This window comes from Ailuropoda melanoleuca, chromosome 12 (genome assembly GCF_002007445.2).
Source record: "Ailuropoda melanoleuca isolate Jingjing chromosome 12, ASM200744v2, whole genome shotgun sequence".
Lineage (NCBI taxonomy): Eukaryota > Metazoa > Chordata > Mammalia > Carnivora > Ursidae > Ailuropoda > Ailuropoda melanoleuca.
Genome location: NC_048229.1, coordinates 10,011,178 through 10,037,922, shown reverse-complemented (window position 1 = coordinate 10,037,922; position 26,745 = coordinate 10,011,178). Strand labels below are relative to the sequence as shown.

The 26,745-nt window shown below is 52.8% G+C and overlaps 1 protein-coding gene across 7 annotated transcripts in view; it reads right to left on the bottom strand.

The window, feature by feature from the left end:
- TPCN1 (two pore segment channel 1) overlaps nucleotides 1-26,578 on the bottom strand; it is a 59,145-nt gene extending 32,567 nt beyond the window's left edge. The window contains exons 1-2 of one of the 7 annotated variants that reach the window (XM_011232414.3): nucleotides 26,354-26,578; nucleotides 23,646-23,882 (exon numbers count right to left, since the gene is read on the bottom strand). In XM_011232414.3, coding sequence (XP_011230716.3) covers nucleotides 23,646-23,757 — 112 coding nt within the window. In that variant the 5' untranslated portion in view covers nucleotides 23,758-23,882; nucleotides 26,354-26,578. Of the gene's footprint in view, nucleotides 1-14,142; nucleotides 14,268-23,645; nucleotides 23,883-26,353 lie in introns of those variants that run through there. The other 6 variants (XM_034639219.1, XM_034639217.1, XM_034639220.1 and 3 more) reach the window with 6 other exon arrangements.
- Between the last annotated feature and the right edge of the window lie 167 nt (nucleotides 26,579-26,745).

The following is a 26,745-nucleotide window of genomic DNA, read 5'->3' as shown; positions in this document are numbered from 1 at the left end:
CCTTTTAATTGGACTATTTAGATCACTCACATTTAATGTAATTATTGATAGGGTTAGGTTTAAATATATTGTCTTGCTATTTTTTTTATAGTTGTGCCATCTGTTCTTTGTTCCCTTTTTCTGCCTTCTCTTGGATCACTGAATATTTATTATGATTCCATTTATCTCCTTTGTTGGCTTAGCTACAATGCTTTCTTTTGTTATTTAGAGGTTGCTTCAGGGTTTACGGTACACATTTTTAATTTACCACAGCCTATTTTCAAGTGATATTGTGTCACTTCACGCAGAGGATAAGAACCTTATCCTTTTAACAGTGCACTTCCCTCTCTCCCTTCCCAACCTTAGGCTTCTGGAAATGCAGAGACTTCCAGTTCACAGACCTACTCCACACTGAGCTTCATCTCCATTGCTAGGATGTGTAACTAGGAGGATCTTTCTGGAAGGGGCTGCACCAATGAAGCACATAAGGAAAGTCAGGAGTTAACACTCCTTGCAGGCTCTGTGTTCTGTGCTCCATGCTGACATAATCCTCACAACCCCAAGTGGTATGTACTATCATAAATGCTACTGCACGAGGAGGTTAAGCAACTCAGCCACGGTCACCCAGCTCTAAGGGGCAGCCTGGCTCCAGAACAGATGGATTTAACCACTATGCTCTATGACCACCCTCTAAGAGACAGGAGTCTGGGAAGAAGGACAGCTGACAATGGTTTTAAACCAGTGGTAACAAGCATTTGTTGAGGCTTCCCGCATGCCAAAACCTATGCTGTGGCAGACTGTATTTTCCAAATCTAGCCACAGCATGATCTTTCATCCTACGTGCTTGTCTAGAACCTTGCCACTTCCTCACAAACAGGTGGAGCCTCTGTCTCCCTCTTGAAACCAGGTGAGACTTTGTGCCTGTCTTGATCAACGCAGGATGGAGGACATAATGCTAATGACTTCTGAGGCTAGGTCATAAAGCCCCACCTTTTTCTACTGGGACCCTTGCTCCTGGACCCTAGCCACCATGTTGTGTGGTGGACAGGCCCGTGGAGAAGAAGCAAGGCCCCCTGTCCACAGCCCAGCTGAGCGCCCAGCCAACAGCCTGCAACTTGCCAGTCAGGTGAATGAGCCATCTCAAAACCGGATCCTCTAGCCCCAGACAAGTGTCCAAACTGACGCCGTGTGGCACAGAGATAAGCCCCTCCATCGGGCCCTGCCCAAACTGCAGGTTTTTGCTCAAAATATCTCAAGGCAGTATCTTCAGGCACTGTGTTTTAGGATGCTCTGCTGTATAGCGATAGATAACTGACACGTATCTACGTGCTTTCTACCAACAGACCTATGCAATGCTCCCGACAATCCTATGAAGCAAGTACTATTATTCCCCTTCAGACTTGAGGAAACTAAGCTGCAGAAAGGCCAGGCACCTTCCTGAGGCCAAGCAGTGAGTGGAAAGCAGGGCTGGGACACCGAACTGGGTGATTAGTTCCTCATCAGTAGGCTACGTGCCTCTCAAGAAACGGAAGCCTAGAAAGGGTGTCAGGGTAGTGCCGAAAGGGTGAAACACAGAGATGCAGTCCCGTCCCTCAACAACGTTACAAGCAGGAGGAGGCACATCTGGCTGCAGTTCGCCCTTGACCATTCTGGTTCTTCGCTACCTGAGGCCGACACTCCCCGACTCCACTCCCAGTGTCCATTTCTGGAAGAATGAAGCCCTAGGCGCAGACAGGAGAAGGTCAAACCTCCTTCCTGAATGTGCTGGTGTGGACCAGGGAAGCAGGAGCCGGAATGGGCCTCCCCAGTAGGAGAAGCCGCCGGCAGGCAGCTTGACGGTGCTGTGACCTCACGTGCCTGTGCTCGTCCTCCGCGACCTTCACACGCTGCGGCAGGAGCCCGCGCCCGCACCACAGCAGTCCTAGGTGAAAGAAATAACGGGGCCGGTGTGGGGTGGGCGGCAATGAGCCGACACAGATGGCAGCGGACATTAGTGCCACTCTCCCAGCCGGTGCTGGACGCTGGCATCTATGTGAGCCCCTGCCTCAGAGGCCCTCTGTGCAAACCTCCTCAGCCCTTCCTCCCTCTTGGGGCTCTCAGCAGATGGATCCAGCTTCTTCCTCCCACCCAGGAGCTCCCTCAGCCCTCCCAGTTCCTCCCCTCTGGCCTTCCCCACTTCAACCGCACACCACTGTGACCGGGGGGAGGGGGCTATAGTATCCCCCAGTGTGAGCCGCTCCTTGCTACCCGCGCACCTCACTCACACCCACACCAGCGGCTTTGCAGGTGCCCTCTGGCATCTTCCCCTCAAAGCCACAAACAACAGCTCCCTCCCATTTCTGAAATCCACAGGGACCACTGGGACGGGGAGAAGGAGCAGGCTTCCAGCCTTTGATGGAAAGCTTTGACACTGCCTTTCTCTCCACCATCCTGGCCAGTGAGTCACCGGCTCTGGCAGGGCTCCTCTCCCAAACCCATCTTCACTCCCCACCATCGCTGGCCTCCTGCCTTTCACCTACAAGACAGCACTAGCCATTGGACTGGCTCCGTTGCCCCAGGCTTTCCAGGCCACCTGACCCCAGGCATCTTGTTGGAGGATTAGGTCAGCAAAGCAGCAATCAGACCGTGCTCTGCGGCTTAAAATCTCGTAATGGCTTGCCATCAGGAAAAATTCAGACCTCTTCCGCCCTGCAAGGAGCTGATACACATCCGGGCAAGCAAGGGTCTTTAGAATCGCGTTCCTCCCCAAGCTCTAACAGACGGATGGCTCATCAGCCTGGCGCTTACAGGCTGGGCTCCAGAGGGCAGTTGGTTACTATGGAGTACCTAGGACGCGGGGGCCCCCACGTGACAGGGAGCACCACAGAGATAAAACGCGTGCTCCACGGCCACGGATCACACAGGGCTGGCTGGTGTGCGAGAGCAGACGTGTTGCAGGGCTGCAAAGGGCCGAATGAGGACCCCAGAGGGGATGTCACAGGGAGGGCCTTGCCACCAAGCAGAGCTGACCAACGATGCCCTAGGGAGAGGGGGCCTTAGCTGTCATATTTGCTTTGCTAAAGTAAGTTAGTAAATGCTAGGCCCTATTATATATAGTTGGGTACATGGTTGTTATTTTATTCTAAACATGATCTATAAATTGGAAATAATTCTTCATAAAATTATTTCAAACCAACCACTGAATTATTTGTTCACTCATGTATTTGGTGGGCATCCCCAGGGGCGGAGGGCGGTGCCCAGGTGCCCTGGGGGGAACCGGAGGTACCTGGAGAGCCCCGGCCCTGCAGCAAGGGCCCCATCACCACAGGGCCTCAAAAAGAGGTTCCACAGCCATCCATGGGGATGTTTCAACAGAAAGGAGGTTCACCCAGCGAGCGGGGAGTTGGACCAGTTGCCCTTGTAATTCCCAGCATCTATGTATTTCCAGGTACATAGAGACTCCGAGGGGACAGGCAGGTAGGGGCAGATGGCCTTAAAAACAACTCAGATTCAGGAGCTTCCCATGGTGGGGGGGGTGCAGCCACCTAGACCCTGCCAGTTATCAACAGGCTTCCACCAATACCGCCTGGCTGCACAGATAGGGTAAGGGCGTCTCTTAGCACACTCACCCTTCCCGCTCCCCTGAGTAACCGCAGCCCCACAGATCTACATAGTCTCGAGCTCAGCAACTCAGCTTCTGCCCAAATAACGGACTCTCGCACCTACAGCGCCGATCCCCTGTGCTGGGCATCCTCCTACGCACTCCATATACATAAGAACTTAATCCTCCCAATGGACCATGATTGTCCCCATTTTACGGATGAGGCAACGGCAGCCCAGAGCGATGTGTGAACTTGCCCCGGGTCTCACATGTTTAGAAAGAGAACCAGGTCTGTGTTCGGAAGCACCATGCTAAATGCAGTGGAGGGTCACCCCATGTGCTCGGGCAGGTGGGGAGCAGGGGCGTGAACGGTGTATTATGGGCTGGGAATCAGAGTCTGCATTTGGACACTACCATAGTCATTGGCCAGGCTGCTGCATTTCCTTTTCCTGGTGATTCCTTCTCCTTGTGTTTGTGAGTTTGCAGAGCACTGCATAGATTTGGGGGTACTTTCTGCTGCTCATCTTAGAAACAATGACTGTCAGGTCTGGAATGGACGGTAAAGACCACTTAACTCAATGACCACCTTTCAGAGGTGGGAGACTGGGGGCTGGGGAGTGGGCAGGAGAGCCCAGTCTAGCATTCCCACCTCCTGGCTCGCCCTCCAGAGCCACTGACCACTCACCCCTCACTAGCTGTGAGAGCCATCAAAGAGAAGCGACCGGGCCTCACACAGACTGCCATTCCCAGTGGCTGGAGCACTTGGGACGCCTAGGGAGGGCCACGAGTGAATGACAGACAGGCAGAAGGTCTTGGTGGGGTGGTGGGAAAACATTTTCCTTGACCTAAAGCTCTGAGCAAGCAGCTACACCCATAGGAAACCCAGAGCGGGAAGGTTCCTTGGAAGTCAGGAGGCTTAGCCCCTCATATGCCCTTCATTCATTATGCTGACTGACGCCCAGACACGGGTTTCACCCGGCCCATGAGATCCCACGGCTTACCCGCTCCAGCCCTGTGCATGGCCCAAGCCACCTCTCCCCCAGAGAAGCACAACCCCTTCTGCCAACTGGGCTCCTTGCCCCCTGCACTGGCTCTGTCTAGTCTCTAGGCCAGTCAGAGAAGTCCTTTGTTGTATGTGTGTGTGTGTTTTTAGTAAACTTTGTAGTTCAGTGTAACAATAATCCTTTAAAAACCTAAGTCAGATGATATCACTCCTCTGCTCCAAATAGACTGTAACCTCCAGCTCTCCGGAACAGTCCTTCCCCGGATTTAAAACGGCATATGAGACTGAGATGTCTTGCCCCACCCACCCTCTGGCCTCCTTATTGTCCTGCGACAGGCCTGGAAGGTTCTGCCTAGGGGCCTCTGCACTTCCTGTTCCCTTTTGCCCTCCCCGGGTTTCTCACATCTTTGGAAGTCACTGTCACACCCTGTCCTCCTTATGCTGGTCTGTGCTTCCCCTTGGGGTTGTATCACCACCTGGAAGGGCATTTATTTACTTCTTGGCCTGTTTAGTGCCTGTTTCCCTGCCTGGAATGTCAGCTCTGTGAGGCCAGGGACTTTTGTCTTGTTGGAGTCCCCAGGGCCCAGAACAGTGCTGGACAGGATGGACAAATGCTCCACAAACATCTGTATTGAAGCGAAATGAAGCTCCTCCCCAAAGATTCCAGAAACACACTCCCTGGCCAGTGACCAGAGGGCAGGGCCCAGAAAGTATGCACAGAGCTTGGCAGGAAGGCTCCCTCAGGACTACAGCGCGAGTGCCAGAGGGCGTTGAGGGGCAATGATTTGATCTCAGCGTTTTCTAAAGATCATTCTTTTAAGGATTTGCTGGAGAGGCACAATTTCGTGTAAGAGTAATTCAGGGCAAAACCTTAAAACGAAAAAGAAAAAGAAAAATATGACTGGCAGAGCCAAGAGGAAAGAATGGAGGAGTCTCCCCTCCAGGGCGGACTTTGTTCTAACCATTCAACCTGATGCTTGCTCAGAACACAGAACTTGGCTTGCTCACTAGGTCCCCAGAGGCAAAGCCCCACAGTTTGTTTGTGGCTCTTATATGCGGGGAGGGCTGAAAGGCCGTGGCGGGGTTGGGGGGGTGCGGTGGGCAGGCTGCAGGGCTTTTCAGGAAAGCCATGGGAGATTTCACAGAGCCCCCTCACACCTGGCTCCAGCAGCTGGGCGGCACATTTAGGGATTATACAAAGGGCGCAAATGGAAGGCAGGGAGCCCCTGGCTTGCCCTGTTCCTTTTATAGGCAGCCCTCACGCAGAGGGGGCAGCCCTGCAGCCAAACCCAGAAGCACTTTCAGTGCACAGCAAATGGGGGGGCTGGGGCACCACGTGGGTCCTAATTCCCTGCCCCTGAACACTGCTTCCCACTTCCTAGGCTGGAAAAGTGGCCACAGAGGTGATGGAAATGCTCCAAATCCCAAGTGCTTTATTGCTGCAGTATAAGGCATGTTCAAAGGCTCAGCAGCTCTCAAGAGGGGCAGGACAATTACAGCCCATAAAGGAGGGAAGGCAGGGGTGCAGGGGGCAGGTCAGGGGCCAGAGGGTCCAGGGGGCAGCTGAGCCCAAGCACACAGACGGCGGGCCTGTGGTTCGGATGGTGGGGAGCCTGGGGGCACAAGGCCCTGCCTGTTGGGGAACAGATCCCTGTGGGCTTCCTTAGGAAAGACTCCCTCAAAGCAGGATGTGAGAGGCGGCACAGGGACTCCTAGTTCCCCTGACTGGTCTCTACCAGGCATGAAGTGCCAGGGGATAACGTGTCCCCACATCCTGGTTATGGCTCACGCATCCTGCCCACTGGGTCTCCTCCGGATCGTCTGCCTGGGGAGCCTCAGACCCCGGGGGCTGCAAGCAGCCACCTGCCCTGCCTGCCTACACCCTGGTTGAATCTGCACTTCCTGGGAGAAATACCAGCCCTCAGGCCTCCAGGTGAATGGCTGGTGCTCCCATGGGTGCTCCCTGCACAGGGAGAGTCCTGGATAACAAGCAGTCAGGGGGGCTCTCACTACAGCACCCCAGGTTGAGCCCAACCGGGGATTATTAGAGACCTCATGAGGATTAACACATGCGACCTCAGACTTTGGCACCGTCCTCACCCGGAGTAGGGTGGGCTCTTCCAGGTGAGCTGGAAAGGCAAGGTCAAGGCATACCGCAAGGGCCCAGCTGGTGGAGACGGGATGACCTCACCACGGGGCTGTCGGGGACCTGGCCCTTCACCACCTCCTCCAGAAAGACAATGGCTGGCGACCCTGGCCTCAGCATGTCCAGGTTCCTGGGAGGCGGCCGGACTGACTGGGAGCAGGAGGGACGAAGGGAAAAAGACACAGCAGGTGCAGGAGGGTGGGAGGAGCAGGCTTCCAGGCCCTCCCAGCAAGCCAGCTTCTCCACTGGCTCTTGCTTGCAAGAGGTTTTAAAAGAGGTTTTAAAAGGGCCGGAGGAAGCTGACCAGGAACATTCTTGGCAACCAGTAAGATCCCATTCTGTGCCTCCGGGGAAAGTTCCCGAAGGGAAACATTTTGTTCTGCACCTCTGCTGCCCTGGGCAGAGAGTGCTCCTGTGAAAACGAGGCTGTGGCCTCTTGCCTCTTCAGACTAAGACCTTAGCCACTAAAGATTCATGCAACACCCACTCCTTAACTACCGTCCCTGAATCCTGGCAACCAGCCCCGGGAGATGAACATAAAATCACTGGCTGAAAGAAAAAGCCCAGGCAGGCATTAGAATACAAAACAACAGTAACAAAAAATTGACTCCAAGTAGGAAAGTTCCCCATTCAGAGGACAGGCCGCCAAACCAGGATGACCTGTTTGCACAGATGGTAACGCTTCCTCCGTGCTGATGTAACAGGGCCCAGACGCTCCCTGCAAAACAGCTGGCTGCTTTGCATGCAGCCTCTGAAATGACCCTGCGGGGAATCCAAGGTTTCCGTTCGCTGGAGCACAGCGTGCAGCAGCATCCTGGCGGGGCTGGGTAAATAGAAACAGTTTCCATATGCCGCCATAAAGCTGCACCGGGGAAAGAGGGAAAGAACGGGCAAGCGCGGAGGGCTTCTGTGATCCAACCCCCGCCCGGCAAGGGCAGGGTCTGCGTGGGCTGGGGAAGCCACCGAGACCTTCCTCTGAGGCCTAGGACCAGAGGCTGCTGTGGATAAAAGGCCTATGAGCTCCGGGATGGCGAGGAACGCCAGACTGTGACGGCTGCTGGGCAGGTATATGCCGAGATCTCATTCCATCTCTGCTCCTTTTCCTTCTCCTCCTCTTACATGTACACGACCTCGCCCATTCTCAAATACACACACAGGCCCTGCACATCCTCTTCAAGCCTTGCTCCCTACTGGGCCCTTCCCCTCCCCCAGTTCGCCATCGGAATCCCTAGAGCCTCAGTTTCTCCACCCATTAACTGGGACTGGGGCCAGCTGTGCTCCGGGCGGCACAGACAAAGCACCCGGAACCCTCCAGAAACCAGTGCCCACCCGAATGACAATAAGCCATCACCCAACCGTTCACCAGTTGTCGCTGAGAGCCCCACTCCATGGGAAAAAACTCAAAGAGCAGAGGAAAATAAACCAGAGTGACACTGATGAGTTTTCCGGGCACTGCTTCTGCTGCTGGCTGGCTCTTCAAAGGCCCCCAGATAAAAATCGGGCAAGAGACACCCTGCCGCAACAAAGCAAAGTGCACATTTCCTCCTGCTCAGGTCTTCTCTTTCAGATGACTGGTTGCAAGATGGTGTGGGAGGTAGATCCGCGTTATCAGTGCACCCTAGGAAAGACTGCAAACACAGACAAAGCCCTGGGCAGATATACTGACCTCCAGAAAGGCGAGGACTGGCACAGAGCCAACGTAGCTGAATCACTGGCCTCACGCCCAAAACCAGTCCTGCCAAAGGCTCAGGCCAAGAGGAGGAAAGGAAAAACAAAAGCCTCAACTAGGCCAGTACTATGGGTCAAGCACTGTTCTAGAAGAAGGAGCCTTGGTTTGGAAGTAGCCAGGATAATGCCCTGTGCCACCCTCAACTTCGTTTCTGGCAGCTCACAAAGACCGACGTGGCCAAATCCAGAGAGATTCTCTAGATACAGGAGGTCAGCCACAGAAGGGCCTTGAACTGGCAGGGAAATGGCTAGAAGGTTGAGAGCAGTAGCTGTAAACAGAGGTTCTTGGGACGGACTGGGACATGAGTGCCTCTTAGTAATTAAGGGTAGTGATTACTGCCCCAGGTGCCCACCCCCAGCTGGCTACTCGCACTCGCACCCTGACATTGCAAACATGACCTTGACAGCCACTCTCCAGGCTTCATAAATCATGCAGTCATCTGGGGGAGAACAAGGGAGGGTGGAATTTTAAAAGGCTGGCCTTCCTGATATAAATATGATTTAATTTAAAGACATTTATTTAGCACCTACTGTATACTAGCCATTGTGCCAGGTGTCAGGTTTGAAAAGTCAACCATGTACTTTGTCCTCATGGGGCTCGCCATCAGGAGGCAAGAGAAGGAATGTGATTCTGGTGCATTAAAGTCACTTCTTAGTTACAACAACCTAGAAAAGGGTACGAGAACTGCCCTCCATGGGGGCTCATGGGCAGAGGCAGGGGGATTTAGGCGTGATGTCTGGGCCAATGCTTAAGGATGAAGGACAAAGACAGTTCACAAGGGGGATGGGGTGGGGTGAGGGGAACATTCCAGAAACAGGGAAGGTCATGCATAAAGCTCAGAGAAGCAAAAAGCAGGGCATGTTTGGGAAATTCGAGAGGGTTAGGTGATCCTGAAGCTGACCCAGGCAGAGACCAGGCAGGAGGAGCGGGGCCGGCTGAGGGAGACGGACTGGAGCCAGTGGGTTCCAAAGGGAAGTAACCTGACCAGGTGTGCCGATCGGAAACACGTGAGCAGGTGGCCAGTCTTGGTGGCCCTAGCAACCACACCTGCAAATGCCTCGAGGCAAAACTGCAAGTTCGCTCTCCCAGGGCAGCACCATGAGCGCACCTGTGTAGGGCAGGTGCCTCGCTGGGAGCCCCCAAAGCTCACCTCCACTGCCTAAGCCTCCTTACCACCTTGGGCTGGCCTCTACTGTGAGCCCCAGCATCACCCCCCACTTCTGCTGGGGTGGAGAGGGAGCAAGCGGTTGCCGGATGCCTGCGGGAAGGATGGGATTTCTCCTTCCTTCATCCGTCAATTCCAAGACTCAACTTGCAATGCTGCTTCCTGCTCCTGTGTCACTGGGTTTATGGAAACAAAGGGCTTTCACTGGTACTGATCACCCATCACTAAGTGTTTGCTGAGCACCTACCGTGTGCAAAGTGCTTCGGGTGCCTTTAAAAGACATTTGTAAGGTCTGCGTACCCATCAAAAGCCCCCCCCCATTGCTTCTCTCTCTCTCTCTCTCCCACACACACACGCACACACAGAGGCTGCAAGCCCCACTCTGTTTACCCAATGAGGAGTGCAGCACCTGTGCGAACATCTGTCCCGCGTTCACTTGGAAGCATCAGAAATGCTAATTGTGAACCACACGGGGCCGAGGAAGGGAGCTATGGAAGAGCGTGCGGGGAGAAGAGGCATCTTTCACCACATGCGGGCACTTCTGGAGCCCCTGCAAGGGGTCAGCAGACAAGCGGCATTCAGAGGACGAGTCTGGCTATGAGACTCACCCTCCACAATGCCCCCGATGCGTCAGCTGATGCGTCAGCACAGCTCGGAGGTCTGCACCAGCCCCTGCCTGGGAGCACCTGTGGGGCTGGCTGGACCCGGCTTTCACAAACACTGGCCACGCCCCAGCATCTGGACCTTCTGTGGCTGCTGGCAGTTATGCTCGGAAGAGCAGCAATGAGGAGTGAGGTAGCCAGAGGCCTGGGCCTCTTGGGGAGGTGACAGTGGTCGGAAGCCGACATCGTGCAAAGAGCTGGAGGGCTAAGGCATGCCACTTGACAAGAGACCCGCGCTTGTCTAGCTCCTGCTGCACCCACAGGAGCCAAGGGGGGTCTGAGAGCCTGCGCAGTTGGTGGTCAGGCACTGCCCTCGGCCTCCTCTTCCTTTTTCCTCAGTTTCCCTTCCTGTCGAGTGGGGCAGGCAGCCCAAAAGAGGCATCACGGATAAAGAAAAATACAATGGAAACCAAGAAGCCAACCTAAGGAGTGGGCGAAGACAGAGCTGCTTGAGTTACACAATCCCTGTAGTGCGCCCAGGATGGTGGTCAAGCGAGTGAACACATTGGTCCTCCATTTTCCATTTAAGAAAATCCCCAAACCAGCTAACAGTCCTTAAGAGGAGGTCAGGGAATTTAATAAGAGAAAGAGCACGTTCAAGCCCTCCATCCAGAGTCCTTAAATTGCCTACTCAGGGCTCAGGAAGGGGCAACATCACCACTGTGTTGAAAATGAAACCCTGATACTTTATTATTACTTATTGTTTCCACTTACTGAGTTGGTCCTAGGCGATGTTATATGGAATTTCCCACTTAACCCTTGTGTCAACCCTGAATGGAGGTATTCTTATCCCCATTTCACAGATGAAGAAACCGAGGCTCAGCTCCTCACCCGAGCCTGCACAGCTACCAGCCGGTGACGCCAAAACTTCAACCCCATCCTTCGCTGTAGACGAGAGTCTCTGGAGAAATAGTAGAATGTTGTAGAGTGCCGGCAGACAACATCGCCCACCCAACACACACACGTTTCTAACGGCCTGAGAACTCCCCAAGGAAGCCCCGTCTCCAGACTTGTGAGTCTCTAGACACGCTGGGCACGCCACACATGAAAACAGCACAAACTAACCTGCAGCACCAGCACACGGGCCAATGGGCCTGCAGGCTGAGCCGGCTCTGGTACTGAACAAATCTGTGCCCTGTCGAGGCAACCAGACCGGCCTTGGGGTGCGCCGTAAAAACTGCAATTGCAGACGACGAGGCCAGCCAGCCAAGTGTGAACAGCCGAGCCCGCAAGAAGAGGGCACCCTCAGGAGTCATAGAGAGGAGGCATCACGCTTGTCGACGACCACCCACAAGTGAAAGCCAACACATCCGGCAGCTTGGAGGGGCTCCAAGCCATTAGCCAGCACTGCACACCATCACTCTGCCCAAGCTGATTTTCAGCAAGAGCTAAAGGAATTAAAAAAAAAAAAAATTTTTTTTTAAAATAAATACCCAATCCAACAAAAAGAGAGATGATAGCAAGAGAAAAAAGGCAGCCTACCAATGGCAGGGTGGTGGGGTGAGGGGTGGGAAGGTGGGAGCTGAGCACCCCAGGCTGCCACAGCAATTATGGGACATGTATGGGCTCCCAGAGAAGCACAAAGTGCTAGAACCATCCAAAAAGTCAGCTCTTCCCAGAGGCAACAGAGACCAGGCCCTGCCGGGACTATTTCTGACCCGTCACATGTGTATGAGTCTCCTTGTCACCCCAGATGGCTCCAGGAGCTGGCTACACTGGGACCCACAGAGTCACTTGGGGCCTTGGATGTTTTGTGAACCTGGTGAGTCACTCCCAGATACGTAATTTCACGTCTATTTATGAAGTGCTCAGGCTATGAGTAGAAAAGACACGGTCTCTGCCTTTGCAAAACTTATACTACTAGAAAGAGGTACATCTGTGCCCCACATCAACACCCAAAACAACAGCAGCTACCCAGACGTTACACTGTGGGGGGCACTACGCCTTCCTCCCCTGTCCAGCCGCCTCCAACAGGCATCACAGGGACACTCGAAAGACATCCACAAACAGGTTAAACCCTGATTGAAAGGAACTTGGTTTATAATACTCAACTCGACCCAGGATGAACTCAGGGGTATTAATCAGACTATGAAGATGCTTTGCCAAACTCAGCCCTCTTGCCCATATTTTAAATTATCTACTTCACCAAAATTCCATTTTCTTACAACCTTTAGGAATCCATCATGGCACAACACGAACCTTGATTCAGTCCGTAAGACATTAATCAAATCTATCACATGCAGGTGCTGGGGAGGGAACAGGCCTCTGCACCTGGAAAGCAGAGAAGGAGGTGCAGACAGTGTAGAGAATGGGAGGGTGTGGACTGGCAGCCACTACCCTAACTGGTTAGGGAGGCTTGGGGAAGGCTGGGTGGAACAACAGGACAAAGGCCTTCAGCTGGAGAAAGTTGGAGGGGAGACAGATCAGAAGCAAGAGACAGCAACCCCCGGGGACATTGGTACTGAAAAGTGGTTTAAATGAGAAAGCAAATGAGATTATATGAACAGTCCCATGTTTTCAGACTTCTGATATCGGTCCTGAGGTCTGGGGTGGAGTAAAAGGGAGGCCGCTCAGCCCAGAGTGTAACTGAGAAGAAATTTCTCATGGCCTGGAAAGTGCTGGGACCCCTGCCAGGGGCTCGGAGCCAGGCAGGGAAGGTGGGTCAGAGCACTTGGTTTCCAAGGGCTTCATCTTACACTTGATCCGAGAACTTGGCCTAACCTTCACCACAGGAGCGGGTGGAAGTTTACAGTCTCCTTGTCTACACTCTGAGGTTAGTGAAACCTTCAAGGCCGCTCGAGCCTGGGCAGAGAAGCGCTCCCGCCGGGCAAGGCCTGAGAGCAGAGGTGGCACGGGTCTGGGATTAGAGCTCGCCACACACCTGCCTGCCCCAGCGCCCACCATCAGTGACGGAACGAATGGGTCCCCCTCCGTTTCGCTCTCTACGCCTCAAACCACACATCTGCAAAATGGGGGTGCACACCATTACTGCACACGGCCTGTGAGGGTAAACCAGCTAGAAACGTTGTCGCACACGTCTTTTCCTCCTGCAATCCAGTGTCACAGTGCTTGCTGCCTTCAACAAGAGAGTAAGGAGACTGGCTCGGGGAAAGACAGACTTTAAGGCAGCATAAAGGACACTGATTTGCAGCTACTGGATTCAGTGTCGGGCCTGGGAGCAGGGTTGGAACTCACAGGGCGCTCGTGGGAGATGTCTGTGAGTGTCGGTCCATAAGCTGGCTGAAGCCATGGCGCTTCACCGAGGAGAGTCCCCAAACATAATTGAGGCTTTCGTGGAAATACAAAGCCCCTAAATCATGCCTTCCAAAATAAAAATAAAAAGACACTACGGCTGCAATATCATGCTCTGTGCTTGCTTTTATAGCTAAAACACAGATATATATATAGATATATGTATTTTTTAAATTTGCAATCCAAATACCCTAGTTGTATTAACTTCCTCAGTACATGAAGGGTGGTTACGAGGACAGAATCCAACCCTCTTTTTCCCCACAGAGGGGAAACGCGACACACGAAGGCTTTATCGTTTAGGAGGACAGACAAAGTTAGATCTAGCTTCCCGGCTGAGCCGACTAAGAACTTCCTGATCGACCCTCGATTACAATGGATTGTTCCGGGGGTTGTGCCAGTGCACTGGAACAAAGCAGAAACTTATCTGCCGGATACAGTCGGACGCCATGCTTTTTTAAATCAGGAGAGAAGGTCCTTTCTGATCCTAAGGGCTTGGCGCAGGGGACCTAGCAAAGGCATGATGGGCCAGGGCACAGCGGAATAGACTCATCCCAACCTCACTCTTCTTTCCCTGACCCCCTTCCCCTTGTCGGGCGCAGCCCCTGATGTGTCTAGGAGGTACTCACCTATGCCCTGGGCCAGGTGAGCGTGTGTGAGTACTCCCCAGTTCTGCATCGTCCAGATGTTTCCTGAGCGCCTAGCACGAGGCAGGCGCGGTGCTGAGTTCCAAGGCTGTGCGCGTGACCCGGCCCTGGGGAAGGCCAGAGCCTTGTCGGGAAAGTGAGAAAAACACCAAACCTGGATCCTGCCGCTAAAGAACACCCTAGGAGTTTCCTCTCCACCAATCTCCAGGGAGAAAAGTTATTCCTATTCAGGCTCGCCCACCTCAGTGCTTCTAAGGAAGAGCATCATGGTGGCTGGGGAAGGCAACCAGCACTGGCAAGAGGTCAGAGGGGAGATGCTTTGTCATCACGTCACTTTCTGGCCCGAACAGACACAGAAGCTCCCAAGCCCTACTCAACCAAGTTTGAACTTGGCATTGTAGGCTCTCCAGAAAATAGGTCTGCCTGCTCTGTCCCTAATGATGGCTCACATCCACCAAGGGGTCCATCTGGTGTAAATGAGGCCCTGTACGGAAGGTCTGAGGCATGCCACCTTGTTTAACCCTTGGCAGTAAAAGCCAGAGCGGATTCAAACTCAGCTAGTCTGACCCACGAGCGCATACTCTTAACCACGGCCCACATCCCATGAGCCCCTGCGGCACTGGCCTCTGGCCTGCACAGGGAAGGCACACCCTCCGTCCCTCTGCCCACGCCACCACCCCTGACTGTGTCCCCAGCATCCCCAATGCCCACCTGTTGCTACATGCCACCCGGCCACAGGCCCGTCTGCTACTCCCTTAGTTGAGCCTTCACTGTCACTCAGTCTCTTGACTCCTGCCACAGTGTCACACCTGCCCTGGTGCCGTCCCCACCAGCGCTGTCCCCCGCCAGCGCCATCTTCGCCAGCGCGGTCCCCGCCAGCGCCGTCCCCACCAGAATTTACTCCAAAGGCAACAAACCCAATGCCTACCAGCCCCAGGGGGTAACAAACATGGGAAGCTGGGGTGTGTGAGACCACAGGTGCTCCATGCTCATCCCGTGACCAAGCATCAGGCCTGCTTGATGATGCCACTTCTGAAAACGCTGTTCAGGCAGAACAAAACAGGTCCACCAGGTCCCTGGGCTGCCACCACATTACCCAGTCTCCACACCCAGCTCCAACCACTCCTCGCAGAGCGCCCTGCATGAATTCTCAGACACTCCCTGGAAACATGACCATGTCACTCTCTTGCTGAGAGCACCCTTTTGGGCCTCTCCATCACCCAAGATGAGGTCCCAGCTCCTTGACCTGCCCCTGAGGGTGGAGGGGGACAGAACCTCCAAGATCGAGAGCCAGTCTGTCCTCCCCACCCTCCAACCCAAGCACCCCCCACACCCACCCACTCCCACACCTCCAGGCCTCTGCCCCCTTGCTCCCTTCCTCTGGGACGGTCTTTCACTCCCTGCACATCTCCTTGAAGACTCGGCACGCTCAAACACAGTCTCTCTAGAGCTTCTCCTGATGCTACTCCAGCCCCATATCAGGCAGACCGACTCCTCCTGCCCCTTATTCTCCCAACCTCCAAATCCCTTCCACGGTTATTCATGCCGCAAAAGGAACACGTTACATACTCGTCTGCCTCGCAGCCAACCAGACCATCCATCCTTTCTTCACAAGCCTTAACTACATCTGATACATTCCTTCTGACCTCCAGAGCAGTTGTTCTAAGTTTTTCAAAAAATACGCAGCTGCCAGCTGAAAAGCTCTAGTTTTTCAGTTGACAACAGTGATTATTAAAACAAGGAGAATTGGGAGACGGACACGAGCTATTAGACTACTACTTTTTTTATTTCTAACACCTGCTTGAGTATTCAACATCTCAAAATAAAAGCCAAAAAAAAAAAAAAAAGTCCCAGCCAGCTTGGATCAAATAGCTAAGAACAGAGAGGAGGACCTTAAAGTTGGACAGAACGCAGATGAGAAGAATGGAAAATGGGCGCTCCAGCAGAGTCATGTGAATCATAGCCCAGAGGGAGGAAAGGATAAACAGAAAAGGAAGGCGAAGGGGTTTGTGGGGAGATGCGCCCGCCTGCTCTGTCCTCTCATCCTTACGTGCCTGGCACTTCTACCCCCCAGCTCTGGCCTCCATTCCACAGATGGACGAAACCTGGTCTTTCTTTAGGCAAATCATGTGCAAGCAGAGAGAAAAACCTCCTGGCCGGTTCTGATTCCCACTGAATGCCACCCAAAGGTCAGGAACATCTCATGCGCCACAGTTCCTTGGTCGGTTGTGTACTGTTTCCTTGTTTCGAAGTAGCTGGTTCTGAACAGAAAGCCGAGGCTGAATGGGTGTGCTCTCGCTCAGAGGTCATAAAGCAGCAGCCCACCGACCAGACTTTATTCGGTTGGCTGTGTTTAAGAAATGAGAACTGGTTACCGATATTTAAAAATCAGAAGACTTCCGATTAAGTAGCTTTTGACTTCTCTTGATACAGTGGAAAATCTGGGAACAACCAGCCTGTGATCCTACAGGGCAGCAGGTGCCAGAGTGAAGGGGCAGCTGCCGGGAAGTGAAGCCCCAGGCCTGCCGGGCCCCAGGACCTATGCTACAAGGTCAATTCCGTTGAACCAGATCCTCATGAATGGTTCGAGTACAGGCAGAACTACACATTTTTACAGCGAAATAAGTCCCTCCCACAAAGAACAAACAAGGCAAAAGGGGCCCCCGGTGCCAAAGGCAGCCCGAACACCCGTGACCTAACTCAGTTATCCAATCCAAGGACGTCCTCCAGGGGGATACCCTGGGAACCACTGACCTCAGGGGGTCGCCCTCCTCAGGACCCCAGCCAGCCTTTTGAGCCTTATGCCACACTCCCACGCTGGTGTTCCTTTGTCCTTCCTTTCTATTCCCCAATCTTGACTCCTGTAAGTTCTCATTTTCAGCCCCACCACCGTGATGGAAAATTGAGCCTAATGCCTATGTGGAGGAAGAGCTGAGGAAGGGCATGTGTGGAGCAGAGAGCCGGAGTTTTCTACTGGGGGGAATCATGGGTGTCCTTTGTGGTCTGGTTTTTCACGTGCCCATGTTTTCCGGTTCCTCTGTGATGATCCAATAGTATGTACAATGATACCCCATCAGCTTGGCTATTTTTACACTATGAAAAGAGCTCTAGGTATGGAACTCCAATTTAGAATAACATGCCTTGTAGGAAATAAAAGTTTAAAAAAAAGAGAGAAAGAAAGAGAGAAAGAGGGAAACTGACTTCCTTTTGGAAGAGAAAATTCAGCCTAAAATTCTCCCTCTACCACAGAGCTTACCTCTTGGCATGCAGCACATGAGTTAAGGGCCTGAGTCTGGGGTCAGAAGACATGAGTTAGATGCTGTGGCCCTTCCTGGCTGTGTGACTTTGGGTAAGTTTCAACCTCCCAGAGCATCGGTTTCCTCGCCTGTCTGTGAGGCTCCTGAAAGCACCGGCCACACACACATCTGCTGGGACCACCCAACAAGAGAGCCAGCACGAGCAAAGTGCTTCTGGACACTGGCTGGCATGTGGTAGGGACTTCGTACCCGAGAGCCATGATCTTCATTGTGTATGACCTTACTCAGCTGGACTGACAGGGTGAGAAGGGAAGGAGCGAAGACACATCCAAATGAGGGAATTTGCCCCAGCAAAGGGTTAAGAATGGAGAGCTGCCCCGTGGGCTCCCTGAATGACAAGGTGGGATGGAGGCAGTTGGGAGACCACCATCAGTCTTGGGGCTTCCCCTCAAGAGCCTGGGTTTCCCTCCTGGGCCACCATTTGAGACAGCCTCGGGGAGGGCACCGCCATCAGGAGGCCCAGAGACGCTCTGCTGTGAGCCATCCAAGCCCTCCCACGTTCCCTCCCTGACTTGGAGGCTGAGAAGCTGGCTGCTCTGGCTCATGGAGCACTCCAGAGCAATTGTGAACAGAGACTACCCCCCCACGAGGCAATGGGGGAGACAGCAGCGCAGCCGGCGCTCCAGCCCGCACCCAGCTGCCACGACTGCCATTTCGCCACAGCGGCTTTCTGTGTGCAGAGGGGAGAGATGGCATTTCATGGCAGGGGGGCCCAAGGCAACAGACAGGATCCCCCGTCTGAGACGCAGAGAGCTGAGGAAACGAAGAGCTTCCAGTCTGGGTTATGAGGCTGGAACCCAGCAGGCTGGGTGCTTGCTCATTTTAATGGGTGCCTCCGCCGGCCTGGTGACACCCGGCATTCTGCCTTGGTGAGGCCCGAAGAAAGCCCAGGGAATGACTCTGCGGAGCCAAATGCCCAGGCTCCCCAGGAGACTGAAAATCTAATTGCTGTTTGGTCTCCAGCTGCCATGCTACCTCGGCTTCCTGGCTCGCCAGTGGCCACCCGCAGTGCCAGGAGGGAAGCAGACAGGATTCAGATCCTAGCCTGCGTTCAGAACCCCTGCTCATGTACCATGATGTTCCAAAGAAGCAGCCCAGTCTCCGGCGATGACAACAATGCCTGTGACTGGCCGAAAACTTCTCATGGGGAGTACGCACGTGATCTCACTAAATCCCAACAACCCTCCTGGGAGATGCTAGTGTGACCCCACTCTACAGACTAGGAGGCTGAGGCTTACAGAGGTGAAGATCCCTACGTGGCTAGGACTGGAAGCCAGGAGAGCCCACATGCTGAATCAGTCTACCACCCAGGGTATCACAAGTGGCAAAAGCTACATCAGTCCCTTGGGTGGTGTTCACTCTTTGGCGGGGACACTGGGCAAGAATCGTGGGCCCAGACTTCTGTCATGGAGAGGTCACCTTGAGGTTGATCATCCTCGGGTGGACAGCCCCCCTGCTCTTTCCCAGCTCATCCTGGCTACACCTGCCCCAAGGCCAACAGCTCTGGCCCACCTTGACTGAGCCTGGTGCCAGCTGCCTCTGGCTGCATGAAGACTCTGGAAAAGAAGCCAGGATGCCACATGTTGGCCCCCTGCAAGGCGACAGTGGCCCTCTACACTGCTAGATACGGCACTGAGCGAGGTAACTCGCGATGACATACTACGCATCAGGGTGAAGGAGGAAGCAGGGGCTCCTCTGTTTTGTTACCTTAGGCCTTATCCCTACATGGCTTGTCACCTGGAAACCAGGGACCACCCGCACCAAAGTAGCCCCATGAGATGAAGTGTCTTGGCCATGCCCCTCGACCCCAATCCTTTTTATACCCAGAGAAAGCACAGAGTGCAGGCCCATCTTAGGCAACTATTGGGTCAAAAGGCAATGAGAAGGCAAACGGTGAGTGTGACCAGAATTCCCCTGGAAAATCCTTCGTATTGCCCCCAGCACTCAGACACTATGGTCTAGTGGCGGTCTAGATCATGATACACAATGCAGACCGTGGGCTATTTCGAAACGACGCTGTCAAACGCCAGCCCCGCTGCCCGTTTTCCAGGTTATTCCTAATTTCCAGGCTTTAAATACCGCTGCTTCTACCTGCGTCCTTTATCAAGCTGACATCTTCTGCCTATGAGTCATCCATTAGCATTTCGGCAGCCGCTCTTACAGCTCAGAGACGTCTGAGTCTTGGATAAAATCCATTCTTGCCCACAAAGGGGAAAAAAACAATCCCAACCCTCCACTTAGGCCACCCCTAGCATAGGGTCAAAGGTCATAGGCAGCACAGCCAGGTTCCTGTATACTTGGATCTGAGGAGTGTGCAGGAGGGTTACAGGCCGAACTGTGTCCCCCCCTAAAATTCCTATGTTGAAGTTCTAACCCCCAGGACCTCAGAATGTGGCTGTATTTTAAAGGGGTAATTAAAGTAAAATGAGGTCCTATGGCTGGGCACTAATCCAATCTGACTGGTGTCCTTGTAAGAATGGATTAGGACACAGACACCCAGACTGAGGGACAAACATGTGAGGACACAGTCAGAAGGCAGCTGTCTGCAAGGAAAGCACGGAGGCCTCAGAAAACAAACTAACCCTGCTGACACCTTCATCTTGGACTTCCAGCCTCCAGAACGGTGAGAAAATGCACTTTGGTTGCTTAAGCCCCCCACTCTGCGCTATTCGTCATGGCAGCTGGAGTGGACTAAAACAAAGGAGTGTACAGGTACAGAGCCAGCAGAAGGCCTCAGGGACAGTTGCTGGGTTGGGTGGAGACCCAGGCCCGACCAAGGCTCATGCCCTTAGAAAGCTGGCTTGGTTCTCAGTGGCTCATGCCCACGTAGCTGCCAACTCTGCCGAAGGCCTCTGCCTGAATTCTGCCAACTCCTTGATACCGCAAGCGTTTACATCAGCCACAGACTGGGGGTGACGGCAGCAGCCTCTAGGACGATCGGCTGTACTGTGAGCAAGGAGACTCCGAGCACTGGTTAGGAGAAGAGGCAGGGGGAGATGCTGCCCACCTCTGACCAGGGCCCTGGCGGCCACTCCCACGAGCTAGCTACACGGCTCCAGAAACCCAACGAGGTTTATTTCCACCATGATTTGTTGAGTACCTATAAGACTGCAGGCATCGAGCTGGGTGATACCAAGATGAATGGAACTCGGGGCCCGGGAGGTAATCAGATGGTTAAACAAGTCACTATCACACAGTAAGCTACTTGTAACAGTGGAAGCCTCATCTAGATACCAAAGCAGAAAAGAGCAGTGAGGGGCACCTGGGTGGCACAGCGGTTAAGCGTCTGCCTTCGGCTCAGGGCGTGATCCCAGTGTTGTGGGATCGAGCCCCACATTCAGGCTCCTCTGCTATGAGCCTGCTTCTTCCTCTCCCACTCCCTGCTTGTGTTCCCTCTCTCTCTGGCTGTCTCTATCTCTGTCAAATAAATAAATAAAATCTTTAAAAAAAAAAAAAAAGAAAAGAAAAGAAAAGAGCAGTGAGTAATTAGCCGTGTCAGGAAGGGGAGGTTTGGTGAAGCCTTCAAAGAGATGGGATTATCAGCAGGATTTCCAAGACAGAACTGGAAACAAGAAACAACAGCAAACAAGAGCCTGGGAAAGGCGCTCCAGACAGCAACACCAGCAACGCAGAGAGGTTTAAGAATGCATGGGGGTTTCGCAGACCTAGCAGCAGTGTGACACTGCGGGCTAAGGCCGGAAACGGGACCATTCAGGCAAGAAGGTGCTAGAGCATGCAAGGCCTTGTACACCGGCTAAAGAGCCCGGCTTGCATTCCGTGGGGGACAGGGAGGTCCTGGGGAGCTGCAAGCTGGGGAGAGTACTGGGTCCGATTTGTGTTTTAGACAGGCTGCTCAGACAGCAGGGACGGGGGACCTTGGGTAGAAGATCAATGCCAAAATCCAAGGACAAAATAACACAGGCCAAAAGTGTCCTCGGACAGGCCCGGCTGTTTTGCCAATGAGCCTTAGTGGATTATACCTATTAGTTCTTGGAGGTTTGAGCAAATGACCTTGTAAGAGGGTGGGGGGAAACTGAGGCACCAACACACTGTGCAGAAAGCACAGTTTCCCTGGACCTTGATGGTTTTATATTTCATTGTTTTGAAACAGCCAAAGAAGCCACCAACTTCACCAAGATAAGAATAGCCTCACTAGCGGCCCATCCAAGGTTGGTTTTATCGTCTGTGTGGCCTATTTCCCACTCAAGCTCCATCAGTGGTTCAAAACCTGATCTTGACACAGAACTAGGCTGCTCTTCCCACTTTGATCTGCAGGACAGCCAGACACCCTGACCATCAGCTCTGATCCTGTGGAAGGACCTAAAAGAGGCACCCATGACAATGACCAGGATTTCAATTTAGAATCTTGAGCCCGACGACTTCCAGAATGATCCACACCCTTAGTATGTCAACCGCCCACCCTTGCAGTCCATTCCCTTGTTGGCCGTGGACCTGACCACCCCCCCTTACTAGGGTGTATCCTACTTTGAAGCTGAGACTAAGAGGGGTTGCCTGGGTGGCCCACTCGGTTGAGTATCCAACTCATAACATAAAACATTAAAAATAAAATAAAAATGAAGCTGAGGCTAGGTCACATTCATTTACATCACTTTCTTCAAAGCACCTTACATAGTGGTGTGGTGGTGGATATCAGAGGAGCATTATTGCTTACTAGCTGTGTGACCTTGGACTTGTTACTTAACCTCTCTGAGGCTGTTTCTTCCTCTGTAAATATGGAAAATAACAACAATTTTATCTTCAGGTTATATGATGAGATTAATATACGTAAACGCTAAGGGCTAGTACTTGCATTTATTAAGGGCTTGTGATGGAACAAGGAGGAGAAGCAGGAGAGCAAAACAGGGAGGAGGGGGAGGGGAGTCAGACAGTCCTGGGTTCAAATCTATGCTCAACCACTTGCTTGGCTGTGTGACCTTGGGCATATTATTTTACCTCTCTGACTCATAGTTTCCTCCTCTGTCAAAAAGGGATAATACTGCCTACCCTGCAAAAAGATCTCAGTTAAGAAAATAGATAAGAAAGAGCCTAACGCTTAGCCTGCTGGCTCTAGGGCATTTAAGAAGTGAGCCTGAAGTCAGAGCCACCGATCTCTGGGCCCTGAATGGTGCTTAGGAAAGAATCTGATTTCTATTCTAACCTTCCTGGACCACCCAGCTCTACCATTTTAAGTGGGGTGAACACGCTGTGGCAAGGACAGGCCAGTTTATAGGGAGCCAGGCCTCCCACGGCACCCCCATCCGCAGGAACACTGCTGTCCTTCATCACTTCCAAGGGGAGGCTGCGGAGCTCCCTGAGACTCAACTATGTTCTCTCTGGACAAAGGAGACGGGGGAGCCAGGCTCGTCTTTCCCTGGCCCCAAGTGTCTTCGCTTGTGAACTGGAGGACAGCAGTACCCTCTCTGCAGATGGAGGAGATCCTAAAGTGTTAGTCCCTGACATCTTAGGACCCTCCACAAAACCAAAGTTATTTTCAGCTCTCCTGGACCCAAGGCCTGAGCTTATGAGGGAAATGGCTCCGGGACAAGGACCAGAAAGCTTTTTAAGGTCTCTCATTCTGCCAGAAATACAATTAAAATGTAAAAAATTTAAAGCTCACTTCTCTTGGGCTCACTTTGTGCTAGGCTCTGATTTAAGAGGAAGACAAAGCAAAACCCCACACCCTCAAATCAATGGATCACGACAAATGCTTGCTCCCCTCCCGCCATGTCCTGGGCAATGCAGGGACTGAGTTCCAGCGTGGAGAAGCAGTCATCTCTGCTTTCCTGCCAACAGTTTCAGGTTGGACAGAGGAGGCTGGTGTTGAAATCTGTTTCTTTTTTTAACACGGAATGGGGCAGGGAAACTAGCCAAAGAGCAGATTTGCCTTTGCCCCACCAAGCATCCACAAACAAAGCCAGGGTACCTCAAGTGCAAGGGAAGTAAGACTCTGAGGGAGGGGAGAGCCCTGGGAGGGCAGCCTGCTCCCTCTCTGGAAGCATCCCTAAGCTGGGGATGCAAGATAGGACCCCACAGTCTCCCAGTAGTTTGTGTCCAATGTGGGGTCAGGCATTAGCATACATGTGCCTAGCTACCAGACCACCAAGCCCACAATTCACCCCCTGAAACAGAAAAGCTGTGCCCCGTCCCTGGCACACCCCACAGTCTTACTTCTGCTAGGCAGCTCCTCTTGGCCCAGGCCGTTGGAGGGAGCTAGTGGGGCACCGCCACCCTCATCCAAGGTCAGGATGAGGGGAACGTCGTCGTCTAAACTCACGGCCATGCTCTCTTCTCCTGCAGCCCTCAGGATGCGATGTCCAGAGCTTTAAATAGTCTCTGCTTTGAGCTCCCCTTCAAAGCCGCTGGCCCAGAGGTGCTTCCCAGAAACTCCTCCATCAGAGGCATCTTCTAGGGTTTGGGGGATAAAAAGAGAAAAACAATGATCAAAATACAACCACTACTGACGAAAATGTTCTGGAATTAGAGGGTGGCAATGGTTGCATAACCACGCAAATGTACTAAAAACTACTGAATTGTACCCTTTAAAATGGTGGATTCTTTATGGTATATGAATTATATCTCAACAAAGACTATTACTGTAATAGCATTAAAATATGGGGGGGACTCTGTAAGAACAAATACTGACAATGTAAGCATAATTATGTCTGGAGATTGAGATTATGGCTAAGATGTTCTACCTCCATCCCTCTTTATCCTTGTTTATGTGTTTTGTGAGGATTTTAAAGATTTTTTTAAAAAATACAACCATTAAAATAACAGTAGCTCATACTCAATGAACACTTACTAGGTACCAGGGATTCTTCAAGCAATTTTTAAGTAAACCTGATTGAAACTTCGTAAGAGTAAGTAGGATTATTAGCCCCCATTACAGAGTGGGAGAGTCTAGGCTCAGAGAGATTAAGTAACTTGCCCAAGAACCCACAGCTAGAAAGCCAAACTTTGAACTACACAGTCTGGCTCCAGGCCTGTTATCCTATCCACTACACTACAGTTTCTACAAGACCCAGCCTTGGTATTTACGAAGCACCTAGCTTCAATGACGTGTAGCATTAGCGTGGCAGACAACCTATGCGTGCCCCTATCATTCTTATAAAGGCATTATTCTCCTAGATTTAGGTTTTAGGAGGAAGAAGAAGGGTGTTTTTTAAAATGAAGTCCAGAGTCACACAGCAAAAGCGCTCATCCTGGACTCCCAATTTTAAAACACTCAGAACTAGCCTGTTACAGTTCCTATTTATACGCATTCCCATTTCCGCTGAGTAGGACCAAAAGCAAAGTAAAGACTCAGCAGATCTGACAGCGGACCTTTGAACTTGAAAACAGCAGCAGGTTCCTTCCTCAAGCTGAGGCCTTGTGGGCTCAATCAAGTTGGCCTCCAAACTCACCCACTAAATGGCAACCTGGCAATTTGCATCTTTCCCACATCACCACGGCAAGTTCCTGTGCGTCAATATCTTCTTAAAACTAGGCAGCGAAAGTGAGCGCCATTCTGTTTGCTAAGCCTGTCGCTCTCTGCCCAGCCAACTTCCTGTAAGACTTTTTTTTTAAGTTCTCCCCAGGTCTGGGGATAAATTTTACTTTGCAAGCTCAATAGTGGAGAGACAAAAGAGGAAACCCCATATGAGATGCTACCATTCAGCTGTCTTAAGAATTATAGGTTTTATTTATTTTCATTTTGGTTTAACTTTTTACCACAGTTATTTTCAAATATACTCAGAAATAGAAAGAATATGTAAAGGAACCCCCTCGTATCCATCCATCACTCAGCTTTGACAACTAACATCTTGCCATTCTCTCCCGTGTTTATCTTACAGGCGAGAGAATCAATCAACCTTCTCATCTCATCGAGAAGAGGTTTCTAAATTTTTATTGCTGTTATTGTAATGGTTAGAGGTTTTTATTTTAACTGTTTAATACGTGACTGTTTGGTTGCAATGCATGCAGTATTTTAGCTCTGTGGATCTCAACCCAGGTGACTTTGCTCCCCAGGGGATACCAGCAACATACGGAGACATTTTTAATTATCATAACTAGGGGGTGGTGGTGCTCGAAGGCAGAGGGCAGGGATGCCCCTAAACATCCATCCTACAATGCACAGGCGAGACCTACCACAGTATCAAAATAGTGGCTCAGATGTCAGTAGCGCTGCTGTTGAGAAATCCTTTTTAGCTAATATCCCCACTTCACAGAGGAGGAAAACTGGGGCTTAGAGGGGTTAACTTAACCTCTTACAAACAGGCAAGTGGTAGAGGCCAGATTTCACAGGGCAGTCTGAATTCAGGGGCCTCCCCACTTAATCATTACCCTCTACCTCCTGGCAGGTCCAGGCCCCCAATTTGAATTCAAGCCCATCATTTTGTAGAGAGGGAAAAACTGAGGCCCAGAGGGGAGAAGAGACTTGCCCAAGGTCACAGAGTGCAGGACTCCTGAGTCCTAGCCCAGTGCTCCTTCGGCAGGCTTAGCTTCTCCCTTTACAGAGGACCCAGAAGGGAAGGATCATCCGTGGGGACAGGTCCCAGGAAAGCCGGCCAGCAGCCATCGCTGACCCGGGCTCGAGTCTCTGTGCGTGGGGCGCCTCAGGGCGCCAGGGAGCTGAGCAGATGGCGGGGTGGGGTGGGGGACAAGGAATGCGGGCTCCAGCCCCACGTGCTCCCAGCCCTGGTCTGGTCCCCCGTGTGGGGGTCGCCCCAAGAAGCCGGGAGCCAGGAGAGCGGGCGCCAACCCCCGGCCCGGGCTGGAGGGAGAAAAGCGCGGCGACAACTTCCCCGCAGCCCGTCTGGGCCCACTCTGCCCGCCTCCCATAGCCCAGGGCACAGCGCAACCCTTCACTCCGCGCCCTCTGACCCCTGACCCCTGACCTCTCCGTCAGGCCATCGCTCGCACCCCTCGGATTCTTACACGCGCCGCCCCAGCAACCCGGACCGCGCGCCGGGGTCCGCACCGCGCAGCCCAGCCCGCGGGCGCCGCCGCCACCAAAGCCCCGAGCCTGGAGCCTTCGCAGCCACCGCAGGCGCCGCCACTTCAGCCGCTGCCACCACCGCAGCTGCGCCCGCTCTCCCATCCGCCGCCTACCGTCCCTTCAACCCCGCCGGCCCCGCCCCATTTCCCCTTTGACGCGACCTATTGGCTACCTAGGCTGCATGATGATCTCTGATTGGCCAAGCCTCACGTCTTTCCCCGGTTCTCTCCCGCTGCTGATGCCGGACTCCCTGCTCACCTCCTGGGGAAGGGGCGGGACAAATAATTTCTG